Source organism: Protomyctophum parallelum (genome assembly GCF_964188405.1).
Source record: "Protomyctophum parallelum genome assembly, chromosome: 18".
Lineage (NCBI taxonomy): Eukaryota > Metazoa > Chordata > Actinopteri > Myctophiformes > Myctophidae > Protomyctophum > Protomyctophum parallelum.
The window spans coordinates 5,524,083-5,549,528 of NC_139716.1; the positions used below are offsets into that span (position 1 = coordinate 5,524,083).

At 43.1% G+C, this 25,446-nt stretch overlaps 1 protein-coding gene across 1 annotated transcript in view; it reads left to right on the forward strand.

Moving 5' to 3' along the window:
* Window positions 1–1,820: 1,820 nt before the first annotated feature.
* LOC310875929 (polyunsaturated fatty acid lipoxygenase ALOX15B-like) overlaps window positions 1,821–25,446 on the forward strand; it is a gene marked incomplete at both ends in the record, with an annotated part of 36,925 nt that continues 13,299 nt past the window's right edge. The window contains 9 exons of the mRNA XM_083789363.1: window positions 1,821–2,015; window positions 3,409–3,599; window positions 3,693–3,920; window positions 4,027–4,345; window positions 4,603–4,748; window positions 10,624–10,721; window positions 11,361–11,543; window positions 23,259–23,340; window positions 24,618–24,740. Of these exons, the coding sequence (XP_083645489.1) occupies window positions 1,821–2,015; window positions 3,409–3,599; window positions 3,693–3,920; window positions 4,027–4,345; window positions 4,603–4,748; window positions 10,624–10,721; window positions 11,361–11,543; window positions 23,259–23,340; window positions 24,618–24,740 (1,565 nt within the window). The remainder of the gene's footprint in view (window positions 2,016–3,408; window positions 3,600–3,692; window positions 3,921–4,026; window positions 4,346–4,602; window positions 4,749–10,623; window positions 10,722–11,360; window positions 11,544–23,258; window positions 23,341–24,617; window positions 24,741–25,446) is intronic.

Here is a 25,446-nt window from a genome sequence, read left to right on the forward strand (position 1 = left end):
GAGAATGTATGCCTCAACACCGTGTTAAGTATGTGGGCAGAGCACGGGAGCCATGTGTAATTTTTAAGTGCAGCTTTAATGTTAGGGCCAGAGTCGCTGACAAAAACAACTCTGTTAGCTGGAATGTCATACGCAGTCAACTCAGTGATTATTTGCTACCGGACATGCTTGGCTGTTTTCTTTTTATTAGCATCGAACTCAACTGTAGTCAAAATCCGACTCTCGAGGCACCACTCCCCACGGTCGTTCTCACCCACGTAGTGACGTAAGACATGTGTATGCCCTCTGGTTGAACTCGTCTGTCCACATACTGTATCTGTGGTCACTGCAAGCCCTCCATCTCCCATCGCTTTCTGGATGACTTCAGCGAGTTTGTCTTTGCCGCGTGCAGCCTGTAGTTTAGCCCTGTCACTGACAGTTGTGGGGTGGGGTAATATTGCACTTGCGTCAACAGTACCATATTTAGCTCCGACGTTGACAAGCGATTGGGCCAGCTGCAAGAATCTTGAGCCGATTACCGTTTCAAATGGTCGAATGTCGAGACAATAAAGGCTCCACTTTGCTGTCACGACGAACATAGGACTTCAGGGTAGACTGTGGTTGTGCTGCAGGCTTATTGGCACACTGATGATGAACCATGTTAGACGTGCCCGTCTTGTGACTATCATGCACATAGAAGATCTCACAACTGTTGCACACGACATATCCAGTGCTCGAGTCATCATCAGCAACTACACTGAATTTCTCCCACGCTGCACTTTTACTCCCCACCTTCTTTTTTGTTTTAAATTTTTAAGTTTCTCTCGCACTTGGGCAAGTTTTGCTGTCTTGTTTGCCTCCATTGTTTTGAAAGAAATGACCCGCTCCCAGCGCACTGCACACGTGTGAGTCTAGGAGGAGGTGACTAATTTGTGCCAGATGAAAAATCACGTTCAACTTCAAATCAATGTATAACAATAAAACACTTGCAGAGACACAGTCACAGACACAAACACACATATTTTATTTTATGGATGTTTTATGAATTGTATGGATATTATATGGATATTCTATGGATATATTAAGATAACATTAGATGTCATCCATTTATTTCACCCGCAGTTTATCCAATTTTAATTAATAATATATTCCATTGACCCTAAACCGACCCTAAACTGTGGTTAACCGTGGCATCCGCGGCTAAATACGCCATCCGCTGGTCTCTAATCCCTAGGCCTAGACTTCCTAGAGTCTATGACATGGACAAGTTTGTGAGATGCTCAGCTGTTCTCTTGTTTATCTGATTCTCTACCATCTTCTGCATCACGTTCAGATGCTCTGTCCTCCTGTCTGCATCACGATCATAAGATTGTTTGTATCGAGTTCATAAGATGCTCTGTCCTGTAAGATGTTCTGTCCTGTCTTTCCTGTTGCATCGAGTTCTGAGATGCCGTACTCTTCTGCATAAAGTTCATAAAATGTATTAAACTTATAAATGTATTATTCATATGACACTATCTTTCTTCAATGTGTTTGCTGTAAATGTGTCTGTTCCAACTATCGTGTTCAGATTGTAGATTGGCTCTTTTTAAACCTTTCATAATGTACATAGCAAAAGCTATAACTGTATTCACATGCAATTCTAGGCACTTTAATCAATAGCTGAGTTTTCTTTTTTTCACTAGTACTGTAACCTGTTAGTACTATCTGTAATGGACACAGGCTATTATGCTATATCTGCATGTCCCACCTTTCCAGTGTGCCATGGTTTTAACTGTTTCCTTGTTTTTTCAGTTTTCAGAATGGATTTCCGTCCAGTGTTCCGGACTGAGCCTTTCACCATGGAGCTCACCCTCCAGGCTTCACCTGAAGCTAAGAGGGTGGCTGCTGAAATACAGCAGTCACCCTCGGGGTCGAAGGTGAAGTCTGCTGTGGATGTGGTGAAGGAGGCCAAGGCACGCATCACCCAAGCTGGTGGAGACCCCAACTCCACCTGGCTGGTTCTCAGCCAGGCTGAGCTCCTGCCATCAGAGTGTGTAGGGCCATGGAGGGGTCTTTGCCAGCAAGGGCCAATGATGAGGAGATGGTGATGCTGGCCCAGTATAAAAACAAGGGGGTCACCTACAAGGCTCTGTATGAGTCCACTGACAAGGAGTGTCGATCATAAGTTTGAGGACCACCTTCAAATAAGACTTAATGCTCTATTGTGTTTTTATCCTCTGTGATGTTGTGCCTGCGTGCGAGCGCGCGCGCACACACACACACACACACACACACACACACACACACACACTTACACACCCCATACATAAATAAATGCATATAGTTTTTATAACAATGCCTGTTAATGTCATCTATATTTATTAGCTGTCTGTCAATGGATAACATGGATTGTGGTAAAGGTAATATCAGTAGGGATAACAGAAAGGTAAGTTTGGTAATCCATCTGGTTAGTCATCTGTAGCTGCACAGCTTTTTACTCCTCTGGGAAATTGATGTGGCTGATTTAATGTGGCTGATTTAATGTGGCTGGTTCCACCATGTCATTTAGTCATCTCTTCATGGGCTATGATGCTTGGACTGTTGTATTTCTGCCTACTAAAGTATGCAATCAAACTGTGGCTTACAACAGTGGTTCCCAAACACTGGGTCGGAACCCATTTGTGTGCTGGAGGCACATTCTCATGGGTTCCTTTATATAATTATATATTACAATTATTTTTATCACAGTAATTTTATGAATAAATAAAAGAGAGATCAAAGACACTCCCTAAATTACAAATCAAATGTTTAAGAATGAGTGAAAATAGCTGATCTACAAGTTTCGCGCCGCATCGTGAGCTTGCAGATCTGCTGTTTTCACTAGTTTGGGTCCTGGGCAAACACAATTTTTCTCTTTTGGGTCACGGGCTAAAGTGTTTGGAAACCACTGACTTAGAGTAGTTCCCTGCACTGTACTACATGTAGCTGTGTTGCATTTGTCTAAGAGGCACCGTCTTTATAGCACATCCAACCAAAACGAATTGTTTTCACCCTCATTCACCACTCATATCACTCTCTGTCCCCATGCTGTGCCATTTCTCATTTCACTAACATAGTACCTAGAGGCTAAATGCAAATCAACACATTGTCATGTTGGCCTCACGGTGTAATAAGGTATAACACGCTTTCTTGCTGTGCTCATGGAGATTGAGCTCCACATGAAAGAGTGTCTGAGTGTGTCAGTGAGTGACTGAGTCTGTCCTTTAAAGAAGCCAGGACTTCTGTGTGTGTGTGTGTGTGTGTGTGTGTGTGTGTGTGTGTGTGTGTGTGTGTGCGTGTGTGTGTGTGTGTGTGTGTGTGTGTGTGTGTGTGCGTGTGCGTGTGTGTGTGTGTGTGTGTGTGTGTGTACTGACTGACTGACATTGCTGTTTTAGCTGCTTCCGGCAGGGTGGAGGAGGACTCTGTCAGCAGGACTGGCTGGGGAAGACCTTGTTCACTTGGACGGGAACAAGGTCTGAGCTCGCCGAGGTCAGGCAGATGTGGTCCTTCCCCCCTGGACCTCGGAAGAGCTACGGGCAGCCACCCGCCTCAGCCAACGAGTGGTTCCAGCGCCCCTTCTTCCTCTGGGTGCCCAAAAAGTATGATGTGCATGGGATATTTTGTGCAGTGTGTTGTGATGCTTTCCATAGCTAGGCTTTTCATTGCCTTGAATATGTTTTGTACTTGAACAGGTTCTGGTCATGCGAGCTGAAGTGCGCCGCCTGCAAGGCGCATCTCTGCTCCGCTGGGCTGTACCAGACTGTCCGGAGGGTCTTGGACACGAACGGCTGGTACTTCATGGGCACGGAGTACCTGGAGTGCAGTTCGTGTCACAAGAAGGTGGCAGCCTGGGCACAGGACATCTTAGAGCAGCTGGACCTTCCTCACCAGAGGGAATTCCCAGCTGTTCTCACATACAAGTAAGCAGACCAAATGGACAGTTTTTGGAGCATCTAATGTTAAAATAATCCACAGCATATATACTTGTGTGCGTGTGTGACAAATAGTCTTGAATCTTTGTCCCAGGTTGTCCTGTGACAAGCGGGTGGTGACAGCGCTGAGGGAGCGGACTCTTGGCAACAGTCCGTCTCACCTGCGCGCTCACCTCCTGGAGCAGCACACTGAGGAGTGGATGTCGTTCTCCATGCTCTACCTCTCTGTGCTCCGCATGTTTCCAGACTGGCTTGGTGTCCGTCAGGTGGCCCTGCCTCCCATGCACACGGTTCCCTGTGTGGCATGGCTCCTCTCTGCCTACGTCAGGGACGCCTGCACCAGGCTGGAGGAGGCGAAGGCCAGGGTCACCTCCATCTTTGGGGAGATACTGAAGATGGATTCCACCAAGAGGGCAAGCTTTCATTATAACAGCATTTATTATCACTCACGTTAAGCCTGACACCCTAGCAAAAATAGCAAATCTACAAGCTCAAAATCCGTTGTGTTGAGAGCTTGTAGATCGGCTATTTTCGGCAAAGACATGTAGTTGGTGGTGTGGGGGAGAAGGGGATGCAAGTACAGACAGTGATCCACCACGGTCAACACTGGAAGTTGACATCACAGGCCAGTCCTTTTTTAATGTCTGTTTTGTTATATTTTTCTTTTTAGATGACAAAGAAACCTGCGGGCGCTGCTGCAGACACGACTGCCTGGCTGACCAACGTGGGCAATGAGCATGGGCAGGTGCTCATGTCAGTGCTCACGGAGAAGGAGGGTGAGGGTCTCCAGCCAATGGCTGCCGGTCTGATGCGGCGGTACAGAGAGGCACACTGCAAATAACAGGCTGATTAAATTAAGAAAAAAAATAATCAATTCTAGCCTTATTGTCTCATATCAAGCAAATAAATCTGCCAATGGGGTAAGCATTTCTTCCTTGCTTAGAATTCTTAAAACTAGCAACAAAGTTCTACCCCCTGAAACAGCATATCAAGTCTCAAAACTAGACAAAAATGCCTGTTTATAAAGCAAGGGTTAGCTTAATTTAAGCAATGAAGACTATGTTATTTAGGAAAGACGTTCTCTTAATAGGATTTTTTTCCTTAATCCAAAAAGAATAATAAGCCCCAAAAATCTTACAGTAAGAAGCAATTTCTTAAAATAGCACAATGAAAAGTCTTAAATGAAGACACCAGAAGCACTTTTCCAGCATTTATTTTCTGCAAACCCTGGGTCATGGGGGGAGGGGGGGGGGTGGGGGGAGACACTTCACAGCTGGGATAGAGCTCAATAGCGGTTATCGAGTATACACCAACCTCTACATAGCTTGGTAAGCCAAAGATAACCAACACACCAACCTCTACATATAGCTTGGTAGGCCAAAGATAACCAACACACCAACCTCTACATAGCTTGGTAAGCCAAAGATAACCAACACACCAACATCTACATAGCTTGGTAAGCCAAAGATAACCAACACACCAACCTCTACATAGCTTGGTAAGCCAAAGATAACCAACACACCAACATCTACATAGCTTGGTATAGGCCAAAGATAACCAACACCTTAGAGTATATATGAATAGAGAAGACATCCGAGTTCTCCTTCCATCCACTTGCATTAAGTTGCTCAAAAGCGCATGAGGCGATTTCACTCCTCCTTCCGGGTAGGAACAGATTGCATTCTGGGATGGATTGGCCCCAAACACATGTGAACGCGCTGCCGTTGACTATCATTGCACGCGTTCACGTGCGTTCCGGGTGCGTTCACGTATGAAACAGCGTTCACGTGTCATCGTGAACGTGCACAATGATCGTCAACGGCAGCGCGTTCATGTGTTTGGGGCCAGGCTGCAATACCTTCATTCGGCCACTATGTCCATTTCGCCTCAGGGTTTCCTCTGGGTGCCTTCTCTATTCATATATACTCTAAGATTGGGGAATTCCTGTCTCACACGGATCACCACACAGGATAGGAGGACAACTCTCACTTCATTGCCCACGTAACTCCAACACCAACAGACAAAGTTGCTGTATCCCAGGTGCCTGTAATGTAACCGCTCGACCTGTATTTGGAGAGGAATGTTTTTACTTTTAGTGATTCATAATATACTAGTAATACATTTCAATTACCTATCATGATACAAAATTAGTTTGTTTATTATGATTATACTCCAAACATGTATTATGTTGACAGTACAGCATTCAGGTCATGCGGGTGACCTGCTATAGTCAAGTCATGGATCTGCAACCTTTTTGACACGTTTTTATTTCCTGATAGTGTTCATGTATCAACATGAAGTGACATCACATTCAATGCCGTATTGTACTGTATGTAATATTTCCAACTGATTTTGATTGTCTAAAGGCAATACATGACCTTTGTGTTTCATTTATTTTGATCATTTATACATATTTTCTTTCACTTCAGGGTGTATGATATTTAGAATCAAAGCACTAACCCACATATCTCCCAGACAGAAGCCAGGGTGTACTTTGGTTATAAATGTGAGTGGACTAAATGTCTAAACGTTTTGTACAGTATAGCGTTTTTGTATATAAAAACTCTTATCACACTTATGCTGTTCTTATCTCCCGAGGGCTGAGTCATTCCCCCTTTAAACATTGACGTGTGTGTGTGTGTGTGTGTGTGTGTGTGCGTGTGCGTGCGCGTGCGCGTGTGTGTTTGCGTGCACGCATGTTGTGTGTGTGTGTGTGTGTCAGGTCAAAGTACCACATGGATGTATACGTTCGTCATAATGTACACCACCTCCAGTATGATTATTATTTACACATTAGTAACACCAGTACTCAACATTCATGTATAAAATATAAAAGTCTGAAATACAATAAAAAAATAGTAAAAACCACAAATTGTATATTAATGAAATCAACTATAACTGAAATAAAATTAAAAAAATACAAATAAATAAATAAATGGGTAAATAAAAATGAAAGGGGGGGGGGGGGGCAATGACTACGTAGAAAATACTACGGTTGGTATATATATATATATTTTTAATATATTTTGTATCCCACGATTTTGTAACCCATTTTTCACCCCTGTGTCAATCATCTAATGTGATCCTGGGCTCTACACACCCTCCGCCAACCTGGGGAGAGCAACGGACTTGAACTCATGCTTCCTTCATGCTTGAGTGTCCAAGTTGCTCCTTTACACCTGACAGGGGGGAGTTTCCCTGGTTGGACGTAGCACGTGGAAGGAACACGTTATTCCAACCAGTTCCTTTCCCCTCCATCAGGCAGTTTAGAGACCAGGATTACTGCATGTTTTTGTGAGGGTACCTACCCTAGGGGACACGGGGAGAACATGCAAACTCCACACAGAAAGGCCCTTTCGCCAACCCCGCCTTCGGGTATGGGCACTGATGACGCGGAGGAGGAAACACGCCGCCAGCGCCCACAGCTCCCCGAGCGGGAATCGAAACCAGGACCTTCTAGCTGTGAGGCGACAGCACTACCAACTGTGCCACCGTGCCCCTAAACTGGTATATTTCTGAGTGGAGCCCCTGATTGTATATTTAAGTTCTTCGAGTTTGAGATGTGACGTCACACCTCCAGTATGACAGAACTACAAGTGTGTAGATTCACAGTCAGCTGAAGCGTCTGGACTCCAGTATGACGGTATTAGTCACACCTCCAGTATGACAGAACTCTAAGTGTGTAGATTCACAGTCAGCTGAAGCGTCTGGACTCCAGTATGACGGTATTAGTCACACCTCCAGTATGACAGAACTCTAAGTGTGTAGATTCACAGTCAACTGAAGCGTCTGGACTCTATTTTGTTTTGTCACGTCGGATCCATTAAAGCATAAAGATTATTGCAGGGTAAGTGATTTTAAACCATTCACTGTAGCAATAATCTCTCTAGTCTGGTGTTAAAGGGATAGGGATAGAGAGGGATTTATTTATATTGCTTCGGAGTCACCTGCATGCATTGTGCAGTGACATGCGTGCATGTGCGTGCATGTTGGTGCAAAGCTGTCCGTGCGCGTCCTATGTTATACAGGGTGAACAAGTTAGTATGTTAATGAGTATCTATGTGTTGGTCCTGAGACAAAGGGAAAATGGGGCTATAGGCAGTAATCTGCCCAACAACAGTATAACAGGCCTTTATTCCCATATGTAGACATTTATGCCTCGTATCATACACATAAGACATCATGTATATAAAATCCCCTATAGTTCCCAGATTGACAGCCACCATATATGCCGGAGACACTGTTACTCTTACCCATGGAGTGCTGAGTGACATGCCTATTGTATCATGAAAACGCATGCCATGAGTTTGTGAATGTAACTGTAGTGGCAGACCGTATCAAACTAACTTTTCGCCACTCGGCTGGTCACATGGAAACCGTTTGTGTTTCAAATAACCAACTGTCCAGACTTCAAACTGTTGTTGGGTGTGTTTCCCATTCATTGCACCTGCCCTTATCAACGTGCAGATTGCTATACAACACCCTCCTCCACCCCTCTTATCACAATGTGATAAGAATGAAGGATAAGATATGACTGACTCTCTCTCTCCTTGGGCTGTCTCTGTCTCTCTCTCTCTCTCTCTAGTTCTATCCATCCCTCTGTCTGTCTCTCTCCCTCTGTCCCTGATTTTGATTGATTGATTGATTGATTGATTGATTGATGGACCCTTACAGGACTAACTCTGAGAGGGTACAAATGGAGCCAAATGGACCCTTACAAGAAATTGAGAGTGAAATTAAAACGTTTGAGAACCACCAATATTGTAATTGTGTATACAGTAGCAGACGTATAATATAATATATAATATAACCAGCTCTGACAGTGTGATAAAATTTGAAAAAAAAAAACGCTTCCAAATACGATGGAACCGATTCCGGTTCTTCAATCTCGGAACCGGGTCTGAAAAAGAACCGGTTTCCGGGACCCTCCTGTTGAAGACCCATGGTGGTTTGACATTTTTCGACCGCGGTCGAGATCATAGATTTCACAATGCCACGGCAGACAGCCCGGTCCTTCATTGCCATCCCCAGTTCCTGCTGATTCCTGTTGATTTCGTCGACTTAGGTCACATTCATACCAGAGAGCTTTGCTGCGATTAAAACGAATTCTGCTGCGCATTTTCAGAAAGTGCACTTCGTTTGGCAGGTGTGAAGGCTCATTCGAATCCTAATGCGTATCAAAGAACCGCATTATACTCCGAGCAAAAACGGGGGTTTCGCTTCGCTTCTAATCGCACTAGATTACGATTTGGTGCAGGTGTGAATGCAATCCGCAGTAAATAAAGAAAATGAAGCAAACAATGTGGCGGGTGAGGAGCTGAACACAGTTGGAGACGGAGAAGGCATATTTTACGCAGCGCAAAGATGTCCCGTTACCGTGGATAGTAGACGTGGTCGAATGAGGAGACTGAAGCCCTGATCGAAATGAGGACGATCGAGTACATTAATCAATTGCTTAAGAAAACACATACTGCAGTGCAGTGTAATAGTATTATAGCCTACAGAATACTCTGTCTGTCTGTCTGTGCGTGCCGTAAACATGGAGTGCTGTCACTGTGTGGGGACTAGTGGGGACTGGAACTTTCATCTCAATAAACGTGTCTGTTATATCAGTGCGCTCAGCACTGTGCCTGCATGCCCATCAGTGCGCTCAGCACTATGCCTGCATGCCCAAAAGAACAGTGTGTGGCTGCGTGCGTATAGTGAGAGAGAGAGAGAGAGAGAGAGAGAGAGAGAGGGGTCCAGTCCCAGACGGCACGACACATGCACGTTATGAGTATAATTTTATCACCATAGATTTCACTGTGTTGTAGGCTAGGTTTATGAATGGAACACATTGATAAAGGTCCCCCCTGCTGCGTTTCCAATTGCTGCTACGGATGACAGTGTGAAGGCAAACCGCAGCAAATTAAATATGCAAGAATCCCAAAATCTCCGCCCATACGCATGAGTCTACCGAAGTATTAGGTGAGAATGTGACCTAAAACTAAGACGAAAAATGTTCGTCGACTACCTTTTTTCTCTGACAAAAACTAAATGGAAACTACATGAAAACTAAGCCATGATGACTAAAACTCAGTCTAAATATATTGACGATTTTGTCAACAAATAAAAACTAGACTAAAATGTTAGGAAGGGACTAGTGGAAAAGAGATCCAATATAAGTCATTTTACACTTGGTTGCATGCTGAAAATGGCAGATCTACAAGATCGGCTATTATCAGCAAGTGTAAAAACAGTCATTATGACGGCATCAAGGCCCGCCAAAACACATCTTAGTCGACTAAATCACCTGTACATTTAGTCGACTAAAATCTAATGATATTTAGTCGACTAAAACTACACTAACACTAAAACATTTCGGGTGACTAAAATGTGACTAAAACGAAATAAAAGCCATTCAAGAGACTATGACTAATACTAAAATAGAAATTTGCTGCCAAAAACAACACTGCTACTGATGCATGTGTCCCTAGCGATGACAGAAGAAGGGAAGATATAACCTCATGATCAGCTCTGTAGCAGTGGCCGACAAACTGTGTTCTTCTGGATCGGACTATAGTGAAGAAACACAGGGAAGGTTGCCGTATATTAGAGAAATCGATGGGTGGCTCTTCCAAGAGAGAGATTGACATCATCGGAGTGACATAAGATGGGTTTGTCTAAGGCTCTCCTTCTTCTGCTCCCCCAGACAGAACATGGTGAAATACAAAGTGACAGTGTCCACTGCTGGCACCACTATGGCGTTCACCACCAACACTGTTTTCATCAAGCTGGTGGGAAGGGAGGGTGAGAGCAAACGCACCAAGCTCACTAGCATCATTGGAGCAGTCATTGGAGCTGTCGACTTCTTCCAAGGCACTGTAAGTCTGACGTCTGTCTGAATTAAAGGGGGGGGGAGGGGGGGGAGTAGTTCAGCCATTTTTGATAAATCTATCTATAAATAAATGCACTCTGTCTCTCCGTACGAATGTCTGTACGTGTGTACGGCTGTAATGCACGCAACTCGAGAACCGTTCGACCCTCCACCCCACAGACTTTACATTCGGCACACGCCGTTCCACACCCCCACAGGGAGTGTAGTGCCCGGTGTCGAGTCGGTCGGACCCACGGTTGTCCAGAACCGCCACAAAAGGCCTCTGCCCAGGCTCTGGACAGGGCCCCTGCCCAGGGTCCATATATGAGCTGGCCTTTTCTGACATCACAACACTCCATATTTGGCGATGCCTGACATATAGGAATAAAAGGACACAGAGAGACAGATACAGAAATCTCCATATATGGGCATAAGAGGGACACAGACAGATGGGTGGAACGTGTACTCTGACACGGGTACAACGGGTATCGCATAGCCGGGTGGGGCATGGATCTCCAACTTCCATCGTTACCGACTCAGCCGGTCAAGTATTTCTCAATCCACCTTCTCAGTGGATTGTCCCGTAAGCCTTGGTGAGCTGGTGCTGATAGAGCTGGAGAAGAAGGCCCTCCTCATGTCGGTCGACTGGTTCCCCACTAAGATTGAAATCGAGTCTCCAGAAGGAGACATTTACCACTTCCCCATCTACCGCTTGATCGCCAATGGACAGACACACCTGTTCAAAGAGGCGAAAGGTTAGTGGGGGTTTACTTACTTACTTACTTAGGCTACTTACTTACTTAGTTAAGACGTCTGGAATTCAAAATGTACTTCAAAACTTCAATGTATGTAAAAAAAATATATAGATTTTGAAAATAGTTGATCTTTGTTATTTTGTAATAATAACCCAAATCTACAACTGGTAACTAGTAACTAAAGTTTTCAAATACATGTATTGGAGTCGAAGTACAATATTTGACTCTGAGATGTAGTGCACTAGAAGTATACAAGTATTGGAAATACACTTTCCACCACTGCCTCTAAATTCCATTTGGAATATAGGCCATTGAGGAGTCATTTCCACCCTCGCCTGCATGGGCCATCCACTCCAGCTGTTTCCGCGTCAGTCCCTTTTGTTTAACATCTGGCTCCGTGCTCCTCCTCCTCCGTGTGGCAGCGGTGGCCGAACGGATTGAGGAGCGGTCTTGATACCGGAAGGTCGCCAGTTCGAATCAGCGGTCCGACACGTTAAAAATGACCACCGCTGAAGTGCCCTTGGACAAGGCATTGAACCACTACCATGAAATGTTCTATGAAATAAGCAGGGCCTGGCTGTAAACAAGTATCTGATGCTTAGTCCAGTTACCCTGGGTAAACATAGTACCTTTCCTTTCCTTTTCCTCCAGGTGTTTTTTGGGTCTCTCTCTGCTCCGTTTTGCCTTGTGGGTTCTGATCCGTTAGTACTGGGGTTCAAATAAAGTCCAATAAAAGGCTGTAGACGTAAACTCAATGGGACCTTAAGAAATGGCATCTTTAATGATTACAAAATGGGACCACGTGATACAGTATGAATAGACAGCAAACGAATAAAAGCAGATACGACCTGTTATTTTGCAAGTCCATCGATTCGCTCCATATCAGTCCGTTGGCCGGGCGGGGCCGCCCCTTGAAGCGCATGGCCAGCGCTGTCGTTGCCTGTCCTGGAGACTGGAGAGCTCTGAACGTGTCTTTACTTTTTCAGACACTATATATAAATCGTTCTGTCTCTCTGTGACCTTGATAAGCACAAAGTAATGGTTGTTGCTCCCAACGCGGTACACCAAAGGTCTACTTTTTACCATCAGTGCCATGTTAGTGCCTGTTTGGATATTGCCGTGTAGCTTTTTCGTAATGTGTGCCCAACCCAGCTCCATTTTCTCCTCATCAGCTGTACCTCTACTGGTTCTTGTTTGGTGCGTGGGGGCTGTAAAAATGATTTGGCTTCAACGTGAACTGTCTTGTCACGGGTGTATTCCTGACGAAGACCCGCAAGGGTCGAAACGTTGTACCAAATAAAAATTGCCTGGGAGCAGAGAAACAGTGTGCGGACATCCCTTCCTTTTCATGTTTGCTCCCACCACCACCCCAGCACCACCGGTGAGCTCTGTTATTTATGTTCCCCAGGATACTTTATTTGGGAGTGATGGATAATTTAGCCTCTTATATAGGCCTACAATAATGAGTCAGACTGACTAAGGGCTTTAGAAGCTGTTAGTGACACCCTACCAGGGGTGTCAAACTGGTGAGCCCGCCTGCCTTTTTTTTTCTTTTTTGTATTAGCTAAAATTTAGGCTAATAAGTAAGGCTGCATGATATATCGAACATGTACCTTCATCAAAGGGGAGAATATAAGTATAAATCAAGTTGAGCAAAGCCACTCTTCTCTGCCCCTCTCTCTAACAGACACAGTTAACGATCGCTTGTTAAGTGCCTGCCAGACAGACAATCAGATGAAATGAAGGCAGGTATAGAGTAGAGCAGGGGTAACCAACCAGGGGTTCGCGAGCTACTGGTAGCTCGCGGGAACCTTTCAAGTCGATCCCGAAGTGTCAGACTGACGAGCAGCCAGCCACCACTGCCAATACACAGCAGAATGTCGTTCGCAAAAAAAGAGCAGATCTACAAGCTAACAACGTGTAGAGGCTCGATGCATTTCAGCTTGAAGATCTGTTCCCCTTGCTTCCACCGCACCGCCCTCGGCCCTCCCCCTTTTAGCACTCTGTGCTCATGTGCTGTGTGTCTGTTGTTCCCCTCGCAGGCAGCACACAGAGAATCAGAGTGAACGCAGCATGATAGCGTCCCCGACACGTTGAATATTATTCAATATTATTATTTGTAAAGTTCGAACGCCAACTTTTAACACTGCACGGCTGCACGCACAAATAAAGAGTGCACTCGGCACTCGCACATGACAGATTATTATCGATCAAAACAATCCTTAGCGTCGCTTACAAAAGCATGTGTTGCACAGCATGAATGATAAGTAGTCAAAATGTTTAGTGCCGCTGTCAAAACATGACACAGTGAGAGTTGAAGATTCTAACTATTGAACAAGAAAGCCACAGTTTTGAAGGAAGTGGGTCCTAGACAGGGCTTGACGCTTAGCTCATGGATGCATGGATGATAGACAGACTATCCGTTTTTATCCTGCTGTTCTATCATGTGATATTCGATGCAGGGCAAGATGCTCGATTGTGAATTAAATTGTAACATTCTCCTTGGCTTTGACTGCTTCAGACAGAACATCTGACACACAGCTACGGTAGACTATTAATTTACTAAGCTGTTAACTTACTCGGCTGCCTACCGTTGCTCGTTAATCAGGTCACACAATGGATGGACCACTGATATTTATCCAGCCAGGTCGGTGATTACTTATCATTCATGCTGTGCAACACATGCTTTTGTAAGCGACGCTAAGGATTGTTTTGATCAATAATACTCCGTCATGTGCGTGCGCGAGTGCACTCTTTATTTGTGCGTGCAGCCGTGCACAGTGTTTCTCCCACGTTTGGTTAAAAGTTGGCGTTCAAACTTAATAAGTTTAGTATTCAACGTGTCGGGGACGCTACCATGAACTCGTATGACTGACTCACATCTTAATGACACCCTCAGACTGGCAATCACTAAATATGAACCAGATTTCAAAACGCTTGCAGATAAAGTGCAGTCACAGCAGTCTCATTAAAGGTGGGCTGACCCTGAGAGTATGTCACCATATCTGTGCAAATATATGGTCATGTTATGCCTATGTCATTTGAACATCTGCCAATGTCAATATTCATTGAAATGAGAAACAAAATATTGTGCTGTAAAAGCAATTCATGTCCTTTGCATTTTGCATCAAAGAAGTTTATTTGTATTTTTGTCCTAATATTTTTTTATTTCTAATACATTTGTCTTAATATTATTTGACATTGATAATATAATTTACTATAAGTTTTTATTCTTATTTAAGCTTTAGTCTTTGTGTTGATGTGTGCACATGCATTAAGCCTGTCAGAAATAGCAAAAAAACAATTCAGTCAGACAACTCAAGGAGGATGTAATATATATATTTATTGATATAGGATAGTCAATGCAATATATTTATTATGGTTTGGCGATGTATTGGATCTGCTTTTTAGGTACTCAGGTCAAGCGCATCAGTCCCGACCATAGGGACTCTGAATCCCCCGTACCTAAACAGTAGATCCAAAACGACAGGTGGTAGCTGGGGTGGAGGTGGGTGAGCACTTTGTATACAGCAGCGCACAGTATACAAAAAGCAGCAGCAAGCAAGCAAGCAGGAGGATGAATGCAAAACCTTCAGTTAAAGTAGCCGGTATAAGAGATTGGGTGAGCGTGTGATTGGCTGAGTGAATCATGTGGATGAGAGCGCCGGCGCGCTGACTGAGGTTCCCTGACTGAACTTGCTCTGCGCATGTCTACGACAGGCGCAAATGCTCATTTCAGTCAGACAACTCAAGGAGGATGTAATATATATATTTATTGATATAGGATAGTCAATGCAATATATTTATTATGGTTTGGCGATGTATTGGATCTGCTTTTTAGGTACTCAGGTCAAGCGCATCAGTCCCGACCATAGGGACTCTGAATCCCCCAACAGCGCGAAACATCCGAAACCCCCAAAAAGCAGATCATCACCAACCCTAAGCTATACATGTGTACAACAGAGCACCTGTTGTTTCCTGAAACAGGAAGACCATACCGATATCCATTCCACGCAGAGACATGGGTCATAGATCAGGCATAGGTCATGCTAGCATTATGTGATGACTAGTCAATGTGTTCAACAGTACAGCGCCTGTTCAACAGTACAGCGCCTGTTCTAGCATTATGTGATGACTAGGTCGATGTGTTCAACAGTACAGCGCCTGTTGATCCCTGAAATCCAGGAGTCCTAAACGGTGTCCTGGTTCACTGCGCAAATAACCCAACCCGACCAGGATCACCGAAAGGGACATTCTATCGTTATCATTAATATCTGAAATCAGTACCCAGTAGTCTACCACCTGGAGCTGCAAATTTTAGCGTGCAACATGATCGCATGCATGATCATGATGCGGCAACGCTGCAAGTTCTGCCACAGTAATATGCAAAATACAGTTTTAAGAATTAATTGTACTTCTGTAGTAAGTAAGAAAAAATCTGTAGCAAATAACACACTATTCGCGACTAGTTAGTATTTTAGCCTGTAAAATATCTTTCAAGACTAGTCTAACATAGCTTTCGTAAGCAGCAGAGACCACCGGCCTAAGAAACAGAAAGATCATGCAGAAAAACTGTTTTAAGAGTATTAATAAGATCCTGCAGCATAAGGAGCAAAATAATGAATACATGTAGCAGCAGCAACGTAACCAACATAATTCAGAGCTCATTAGTTCTGAGCCTGAAAAAAACATTCAAGTTTAGCAGAGCATAGCTTTCATCAGCTGCAGAAGACCACCAGCCCAAGCTTGTAGAGTGTAGCATTTGGAACTTTTGGTGCTGCTGTGCCGATCCTAAAGAGTGTGACGTGTAGCGATTAGGAGGCAGCCCACAGCCTTGACGCAGAAGAAGCAGCTTTTGCAGGACCGGCCATGGCTTCCCGGAATCCATCATGAATAGGGGCTCATGACATTGCGGATGGACAGCATGGCAGAAAATGAGGCATGGAAGAGAGAGGACAAGACTAGTGTTAGTTGCTGTCACAAATGAAATGAGTTGTTTGAGTGATTTTATGGTGGGCATCCAAGCAAAGTCAGAAGTGGAAATATCATGCATAGGATTCACCACATAGAAGGTATTAAACAAATAATCACTGAAAATCTGGAGTAAAGCTGAACGCCAGTTATAATGCCTTTGAGATTTAAAACAATTAACTAAAAGCACTACTATGATAGGATACACAGAAAGCAACTTGGAAAGATGAATAGGACCCTGCAACATACTGTAACCTCATGAGCTTGCAGCTGCAATTAAGAGAAGGCAGGAATAATTTACCATGGTTTGATTTAAGGTTACCAGGCAGCTTCGAAACCATCAGCATGGCCTCTGAGCTAGAACATGAAATTAAACAGGACAAGCATCTCTACGTTGACGAACCTGGAATTAGACAGCTCTTAGAATGAAATAATCCATAACACAGATCCAAGTTATACCACTGAGTAACGTGTCGATAGATGGAACAGAGGAGCGTCCTTATTGATGGGTGATGCAGATCCCTTCATTATGACTGATCCGTTTCCCATCCCAGGTTTTTATCCGACCAAAGCATGCTACCGCTGCTTATAAGGTAGCTCAAATAACACGGAAGACTTGCATCTGCCGGCAAGTATTAAATTCAGCCATTTATCTGCAACCCATCTCCCTTCATACTCTTCCCCCAAGACCGTAGAAGGAGCTGCGTCCATGTCAACATATCAAGGATACAGATGTTTCAAATGAAACACTACTTAGGTGGCTGAGCGACTGCATGTGAATATATAATGAATAGAACAAAAGCAGCCTAGGTGAAGATGCGGATTGATTAACTGATGACCTGCCTCATGGTTTCAGTAGCAGCAGAACCACGTATACCACCAATGTGAGCCTATCCGATAATGGCTGCAGCTGCGATGAAGACTGTATGCGGCAACCCACAGGGAGGACCTTCCCAGCATCCAAGGTTCATCTCATCAGTATAAAGGCTGTCGCTCAGGAAATGGAGACAGAAGCAGCATGAGAACAGCTATGAATCGCTTTAAAAAGACATGGATATAGCTAAAGTTGACGTTAAGGCAAATTAGCTTCAGTCACAGTGTAGTATCATCTAAGCCGTAACACTGATAGAATTCAAATCAATCATTTAGCAGCAGTGTTAGCAGCGTGGTAACGCCATACCTCTTTTCCTGGCTGAGCATAGGAAACACGACGCCTCTGTTCCTGGGCTAAGCATAGCAGAAATGTTAGCAATGAGCCAATTCCTGTCTTTAAAGACAGACTGTGCGTTTTATTTAATGTTAAACACTTCCCTGGAGCACCATAAGTACTTACCTGTAAAACAGACCCATAGAGTAAGACGGAGTTACGAAACTCAGTTCACTTCATGGGGCCAGTTCAATGGCGCGGCTCTTCTTCTACAAATGGGTAGAAGGACAGAAGTAGGCAGAAATGCCTGACCCAGGCAACAGCCCAGCTTTAGTATTCTTAAATCCATTATTTTAGATTGTTTGTAGTAATCGTATGACAAACACATTACAGAGACTTTAGTCGTCCTGAATAATACTTTTAAAACATGTCATGTTGCACACATGCCTAAATAGCTTCTTATTTGCACTGCCGTCGTTGAAAACAATGTATTTGAAACTCCACTTGTCCGCCTTTCAGGCTGCATGAACAGTGCTCGGTTTCTGCCCGCTCATCGTAACTCTTCTATTAGATGGCTCTGCTGTAACCCTTGCCGCCTATTTCTCCAAGAGTAGGCATAGGCATCGAGTCGGGGTGCTTGAGGCCTGAAGCACCCACTGACACAATGGGCGCGTTCGGAAATAGCGCACTGTGCAATGCAAACAAATGGACGAGTGCGCTCCCGCACTGGGGCCAGTGGGGCGGGGGGGCACCCACTATCACTATCAATTCGCATCCTAAATACCTCATAATAGGCCTACTAAAAAAAAATTGAGATTCCTGAATGTGCAAGCATCCACCTTATAGCCAGGTAAATCATTTATTTGAACAGCAGGATCAATTAGTTTATAGGTAGTTAGCATGAATCAATGGCATGATATTGATTCCTCCAGCCAAAAAATAAAAATAATAATATCCAGCATGGCTCTGCCCAACACTAGGTGCATGATACGGTACAATTCACACTGAAATATTCCTTGGGACCCAAGTGCCATGTGGGCCTATGCAACCAAGAGCAACCTCAATGCTCTCTCAGTTGCTCTGGTCAACTCCATTTACTTCTAACTGATGCTGCATTGGACGTTTCATTCTGATCAGAGAACTTGTGTTGCCATATTGGAAGAGACAAGCAGCTGGGTCAACGAAAACAAGCCACAAAACTATCTTGAATCATTATGAAAACAATCCAACGACGTCAAATAAGTTTATCATCATATAAAATTGAGGGTGCCTTGAATGAACCGCGGGTTTAAACAACAGACCCGGCAAGTGACTTAAATAAAACAAGCCCAAGACGCTTTTAATGTGCAGACGTGGCAACATACCTGACAGACGCGATGCGGACATACTCCGAGTAAACTAGTAATAGTGGCGACATTAGTGTTGACTCACTTGGCAACAATGGAATGCGGAAGTGCTCGTTCTATCTCAAGGGATAGTTCCAGCCAAGGAACAATGTTGGAACTATACAAAGCGTGTTGCCACTCTCCTACTCTACACTGTGGACAAATGCATGCTTTTAATCCCGTTGCCTTGAATCTATATTACGTCCACATATTGACTAGTAGCAGCCAAGACAAGAATGCGCACCAAGCGTGACCAGTCATAAAACGGATTATAAACTTTGGCCTGGATTTACATGTGAAGAACGGCGGAAAGCAGAGCAGACGGCAAGTAAGCTGCTTCCTTGACTAGTGCTGTGAGCAGGACAGGACCCGACGTGAAATTCATTGGCTAACAAAAAAAAGCGATCTCGGTGTGATCGAGGCACAACGATACAAATGGCAACAGAGGAGGACATTTAAGCAGCAGCTTCAACTTAATCTAGGTTATTTCCGTCGGTGAACAAAAGCAGTGCACGTTCTTCCAACCAATTAAACTCACTGACTTACCAGAATTGTATGAAAGCAACGTTTAGTGCATAGCCTAATCGCCCAGACGCCACAGCAATGGCGAGACTGGTGACATTAGCAGCAGTCGTAGAATTGAGCACTTTGTATACAGCAGCGCACAGTATACAAAAAGCAGCAGCAAGCAAGCAAGCAGGAGGATGAATGCAAAACCTTCAGTTAAAGTAGCCGGTATAAGAGATTGGGTGAGCGTGTGATTGGCTGAGTGAATCATGTGGATGAGAGCGCCGGCGCGCTGACTGAGGTTCCCTGACTGAACTTGCTCTGCGCATGTCTACGACAGGCGCAAATGCTCATGTGTTTTTTCTAACACGTTTTAGTGGTAGATCTTGGCTTACAATTGGGAATAAAATGGGCTCTTGGGCTTGAAAAGGTTGGTTACCACTGGAGTAGAGTGTAGACTAGTGAACTGAACATGTTCTCTTTATATCACGTACTTCATACCAGCCCCTTATGAAACTACTTCTCCCCAAATCCAAATGGATTTCATTTTCCATCCTGAATGGCAGTAACTAGCATACAATGAGAACTGAGAAGATCTCCACAAAGGTTTACTCATCAAAACTGATTATAAAACTGTAACCATCAAAGCATGCACAATATATAATGGTTATGTGACCATGGCATGTGCATAATATAAAATCTAATAATATAAAAGTTTGATCTGATATTGATTAATATGGGGGGTGGGTTCAATTAATTGATTATTAATTGGCAGAGCTGTCGACTATTGTCAACATATTCCCCAATTTCCACTGAGATTATGGGGTGAATGAATGTGGCCAGACCCATCTTCTCTTTCTGTCATAGTGACATTGTCCTGCATCAGATCATGTCCAAATCAGGTTCTCCAATCTAGCCTCTTCAGTTTTTTGAAGATTTTTTGAGTGGTGCAACCACTCCCTTACGGAGCTATGTGTGTGGCTGGCTGGGTCTGAGCACTATGTGTGTGGCTTGCTGGCTGGCTGGGTCTGAGCACTATGTGTGTGGCTGGCTGGCTGGGTCTGAGCACTATGTGTGTGGGTTACTTGCTGGCTGGCTGGGTCTGAGCATACATACATACATACATACATACATACATACATAGATAGATAGATAGATAGATAGATAGATAGATAGATAGATAGATAGATAGATAGATAGATAGATAGATAGATAGATAGATATCCAATCCAATCCACTTTATTTATATAGCACGTTTTAAAACTCAGTTTACAAAGTGCTGTACAGGAGAAATAATAAAATAAAAACAAGTGCACTAAAGCTACCACACAGAAAAACAACAGCGAGAAAACAAAGTACAAACAGTGACAACAACTGAGACACATTACAGAAAACAACAGCATCACAGTGAGACAAAACATATATACAAGGACCAAAGGAACTCAAGCGGTGTTAAAAAGCCAAGGTAAAGAGGTGGGTCTTTAGGCTGGATTTAAAGGTCTCGATGGAGGGGGCCAATTTGACGTGGGAGGGGAGTGCGTTCCATAGTTTAGGGGCTACAACAGAAAAGGCTCGGTCGCCTCTGGACTTTAAGCGGGTCTTCTTTGTGACCCAGCAGACCGCAGTGATCTAGAAGGAGTATAAACCTCAATAAGGTCAGACAAATAAAGAGGAGCCAGACCATTTATAGATTTAAAGGTGCAGTGAAATGAAAAAGACGTTTTTCACACTTTTAGACCATATCCGTGGTCATTATATGGGCGTACCTAACAATGGATGCCAAAAAAATGTGAAAATTCTCATTTCTGTGTGTTTTTATATCAAAGGTCCATAAAAACGATTGCATTATTTATTTATTAAAACGAAAACGTGCTGCGTGATGACGTGTAGAGATACACATCGATAAAAGCCAATAACAATGAAGCTCACCCGTTTAATTTCCCATATTTGTGCGTCCGTCCATCACAGCTGCTATTGATTACAGAATACTCCGTTTTTATTTCCATTCCAGATAACATCCAGACAGTGTATTACTCGCTTTCAACTTAATCATCACGCTAGAATATGTATCTGAAAACATTATATGGAAGAAATAAGCCACATAACAGTAAACTGGTTGTGCTGGCCGACCATATGATTTATAAACAAACAACACCACGCTGTTGCGCCTAGCATAACTACCGTCCCTAGCTACCGTCCCATCGCCTGAAGGGATGCGACGCTCTGATTGGTTCAGAAACTTCAGACCGGTGTTTCATGTTGAAACACCATTTTCATGTTGTTCACCATTTCCGTTTCACTGCGCCTTTAAAGACAAATAAAATAATTTTAAAATCCACTCTGAAGCGGACAGGGAGCCAATGAAGGGAGGCCAAGACAGGTGTGATATGCTCACGTCTGCGAGTACCTGTGAGTAGACGAGCGGCTGAGTTTTGGACTAGCTGGAGTCGAGCAAGATAGATAGATAGATAGATAGATAGATAGATAGATAGATAGATAGATAGATAGATAGATAGATAGATAGATAGATAGATAGATAGATATTATAGCAGTGACTGACTGAGACATCGAGCGTGCGTCCGCAACTGGTTGAGTTCGACACTCCTTATATAAGAAATCACACACGTGTGAACTGAGTGGTGCAATTCCCCCCCCCCCCCCTCTCTCTCTCTCTCTCTCTCTCACTCTCTCTCATTAGAGACACTACCCCTCTCACTGTTTCTGGCGCCCCCTACTGCTATTATTAAGTCACATACTCGTGCTTACACAGACACACACACAAACAAACAGGTACGAGGACATTGCAAGCTGGTTGTAGGAGTGGTTGCACCACTCAAAAAGCAGATGTTTTTCTCAGATTACAATGGTTTAGGGCCTAAACCATTGTAATCTGAGAAAAATATCTGTTTTTTTATATGACTTTATATGACTAGAGTCATATAAACTCTCTGAGAACGACCTGGGGTGTCATTCCTTGTGAGGTGAAACACCGGTTAAATATGGTTTTCTTACTTTTCTCTGTTGGCCAAGAGACAGTTAGTGGCCATAAACATCCCTCAGTTGTGTTTCTTCCTGTTTGTGATCATTGACCTGGCCCGAAATTTTGTTAAATTACCCAATCCATTTGTTAGCTGTGGTCTTAAGCTCCAGGCCACAGCTAAAACGACATAACATAGGTAGATCTTAATCAGTAGGTAAAAGTAACATATATTAAACATACATTTCTATAGGTAGGCTAGTAGGCCTACTTTAATTATTAACGGACCATTTCACAAGTTTCAGTTTAAATATAAATACATTGACAAGTTCTTCTTTAATTTTCTGTTACTTAGTTTCATATTTCGTTTGTTTAAGATGGAACTATAAAGATATTTGAATGTAGAACATTGAATAGTTACTTTCATTTTCTTTGCCTATACCCTATTTTGAATTAGTCTTAAAGCAAGATTCAGTTAACATGCACCTTATTTCTTAATTATTATTGTATTGTAAACTGAGTGCCTTTTTATCAATAAAACTTTGATACAACATAAGACTGGAAAAAACTCCGCCTGGATTCCTTGAAGAGCAAGACAGAACCGTTGATTCAGATATGACAGATACCCCCCTGCAGGTCTAAATGGGTTGAGGTTCTAAACCTACATATTATCAACACTGAATATCAGATTTTAATCTCTTCTTATCTTTTTTTTATTTTTCTTTCAGCTTTGAGACACTTTGAGGATGAACATCCTTTGTCCAAATTATGCAGAGAAAAAGAACTGGAGAAGAGAGCGAAGGACTATCCGTGAGTCTGATCTGTAGCATACTAGTTCTATCAACGTTGGGTCTGCGTCGGAATGCCACTCTGTTCCCGTGCAGCAGGTGCTCCGAGGGTTTGATTAGGCATCGGTCTGTTTATAGAGCGGAGTGGTCATTATCAACAAATAACAGACCACCGAATGCTGCGATTGACCAATCAGAATCAAGAATTCAACCAAGCCATGTAATAAAAATACATATCAGACATTTTTTTCCCAGCAGTTGTGGAAATTTGTGCAGTTGTGGAAATTTGAAAATTGCAGATCTACAAGCTCACAATGCGACGCATTCTAAGCTTGTAGATCGGTTATTTTCAAGTGGCTGAAATGTTTAAAGGACTGAAGTGGTTAATGTATGTTTTGAAATAATAATACAAATCTACAACTAGTAACTAAAGTGTTCAAATAAATGTATTGGAGTAAAGTACACATTTTGGACCTGAAATGTAGTGGAGTAGAAGTAAAAGTGCTGGAAATCGGTAGCACTTAATTAAATCTACATAGTTACTTTCCATCACTGTCAAATATGGGTCCATATGGCCTGGCTACACACGTCAAACTCAAACTGGGGTGTCCTGGAAATGAAGAACAGGACACAGGAAAAAAATGGTTTGTCTGCATGGTGTACGTCTCTAAATGTTTTGATGAATTGAACATGGTGGACCCTGTTGTAAACAAGTGTAATGCTTAATTGGGTCGTCCACTCACAGTTAACATTCTTTGTATTGAGTTTGTGCTTGAAATGTACTGTAATTCTGCAAACTGTTAATAAATATTTCAATCAATCAATCTATCAATCACATCACCCAAGTTCAAAATACTACACACTAAACCCAAGCGTTTAGGTTATAAACAGTATTAAACACCTATTTGTAACACTTTTTAAACGTGTCACAGTGTTTGGATTATAAACAGTAGAACATGTTTAATCGCCTGTAACACTTTTTAAACACATAAACGTGTTTAGTTTTTACAATCAAAGTCAGTCATAGGTGTTTAGAATTTGAACACTAGGTGTTCTCGTGAGGTGTTTGAGTGAACTCGTGTTCTACTGTATTTTATGACCATTAATAAACATTTGGCATTTTATTATTACACACTGGCGTTTATGTTTTAAACGTGTCACATGTTCCAGGGATTTACAGTGTAAGTTGGTTTGGTCACATTACCCAAGTTCAAAATACTAAGTGAAGTTGGTTTGCCGGTTTGGTCATTACCCAAGTTCTTCCAAGCCAATTGACTGCTTTCTATTCTTCCTCCATAGGTGGGATATAGCTGAAGAAGGCATTCCTCACTGCATGAAGGCTGGTAATCCTCTGGACCTGCCGTACGAAGTCCGTTTCACCGTCACCAAGAGCACAGAGTTTCTCTTCACATTATCTACAGGGTGAACCAGTTACTATTGTATGAGGGGCCATGAGGCCATTGTTAAAGGATAATTCCATACTAAAAGGCTTTCTTACCTTTCTTTGTAGTTGTTACGTCCCCACCAAAGAGGTCCAGGTGCTATTTTGTGCAAAAGCTCCTTATTGGCTATTTCCCCTACCATAAGCCCTAAATGAATTGCATTGAATTGAATGGGAATTGAATGGGGCTATGGGGTGTTGTGCTAATTTGCTTATTTCCATCGCTCAAAATTATAATTTCTTTGTATATATACTCTCTTCATAATGTAAATAATATCCCAAGCGGCACACTTTACTACTTCTTTCGATGGAAAAACCTGGACCTCTTTGGTGGGGACGTAACAACTACAAAGAAAGGTAAGAAAGATAAGAAATCATTCTAGCATGGAATTCTCCTTTAATGCTGCATTACAATAATAATTTGATGTGAATATTTTTTAATGTTAACCCATTCCGTGCTATCCTCGAGATATCTTGTGGAAAGTTATTAATTCCATCTGAGCCATCCACGAGATACACGAGATTTGATTACAAATTATTTTAAACATTTTACCCTTTTTTTTGGGCCTCCATTACTTACATGCATGTGCACACGCACAGACAGGGTTATTAGTGGTATTTATGCTCAGAATGGCATACAATGCCCTGTTTACTAATCATGCTGCTGCTCTGGGGGGGCGATAGAAT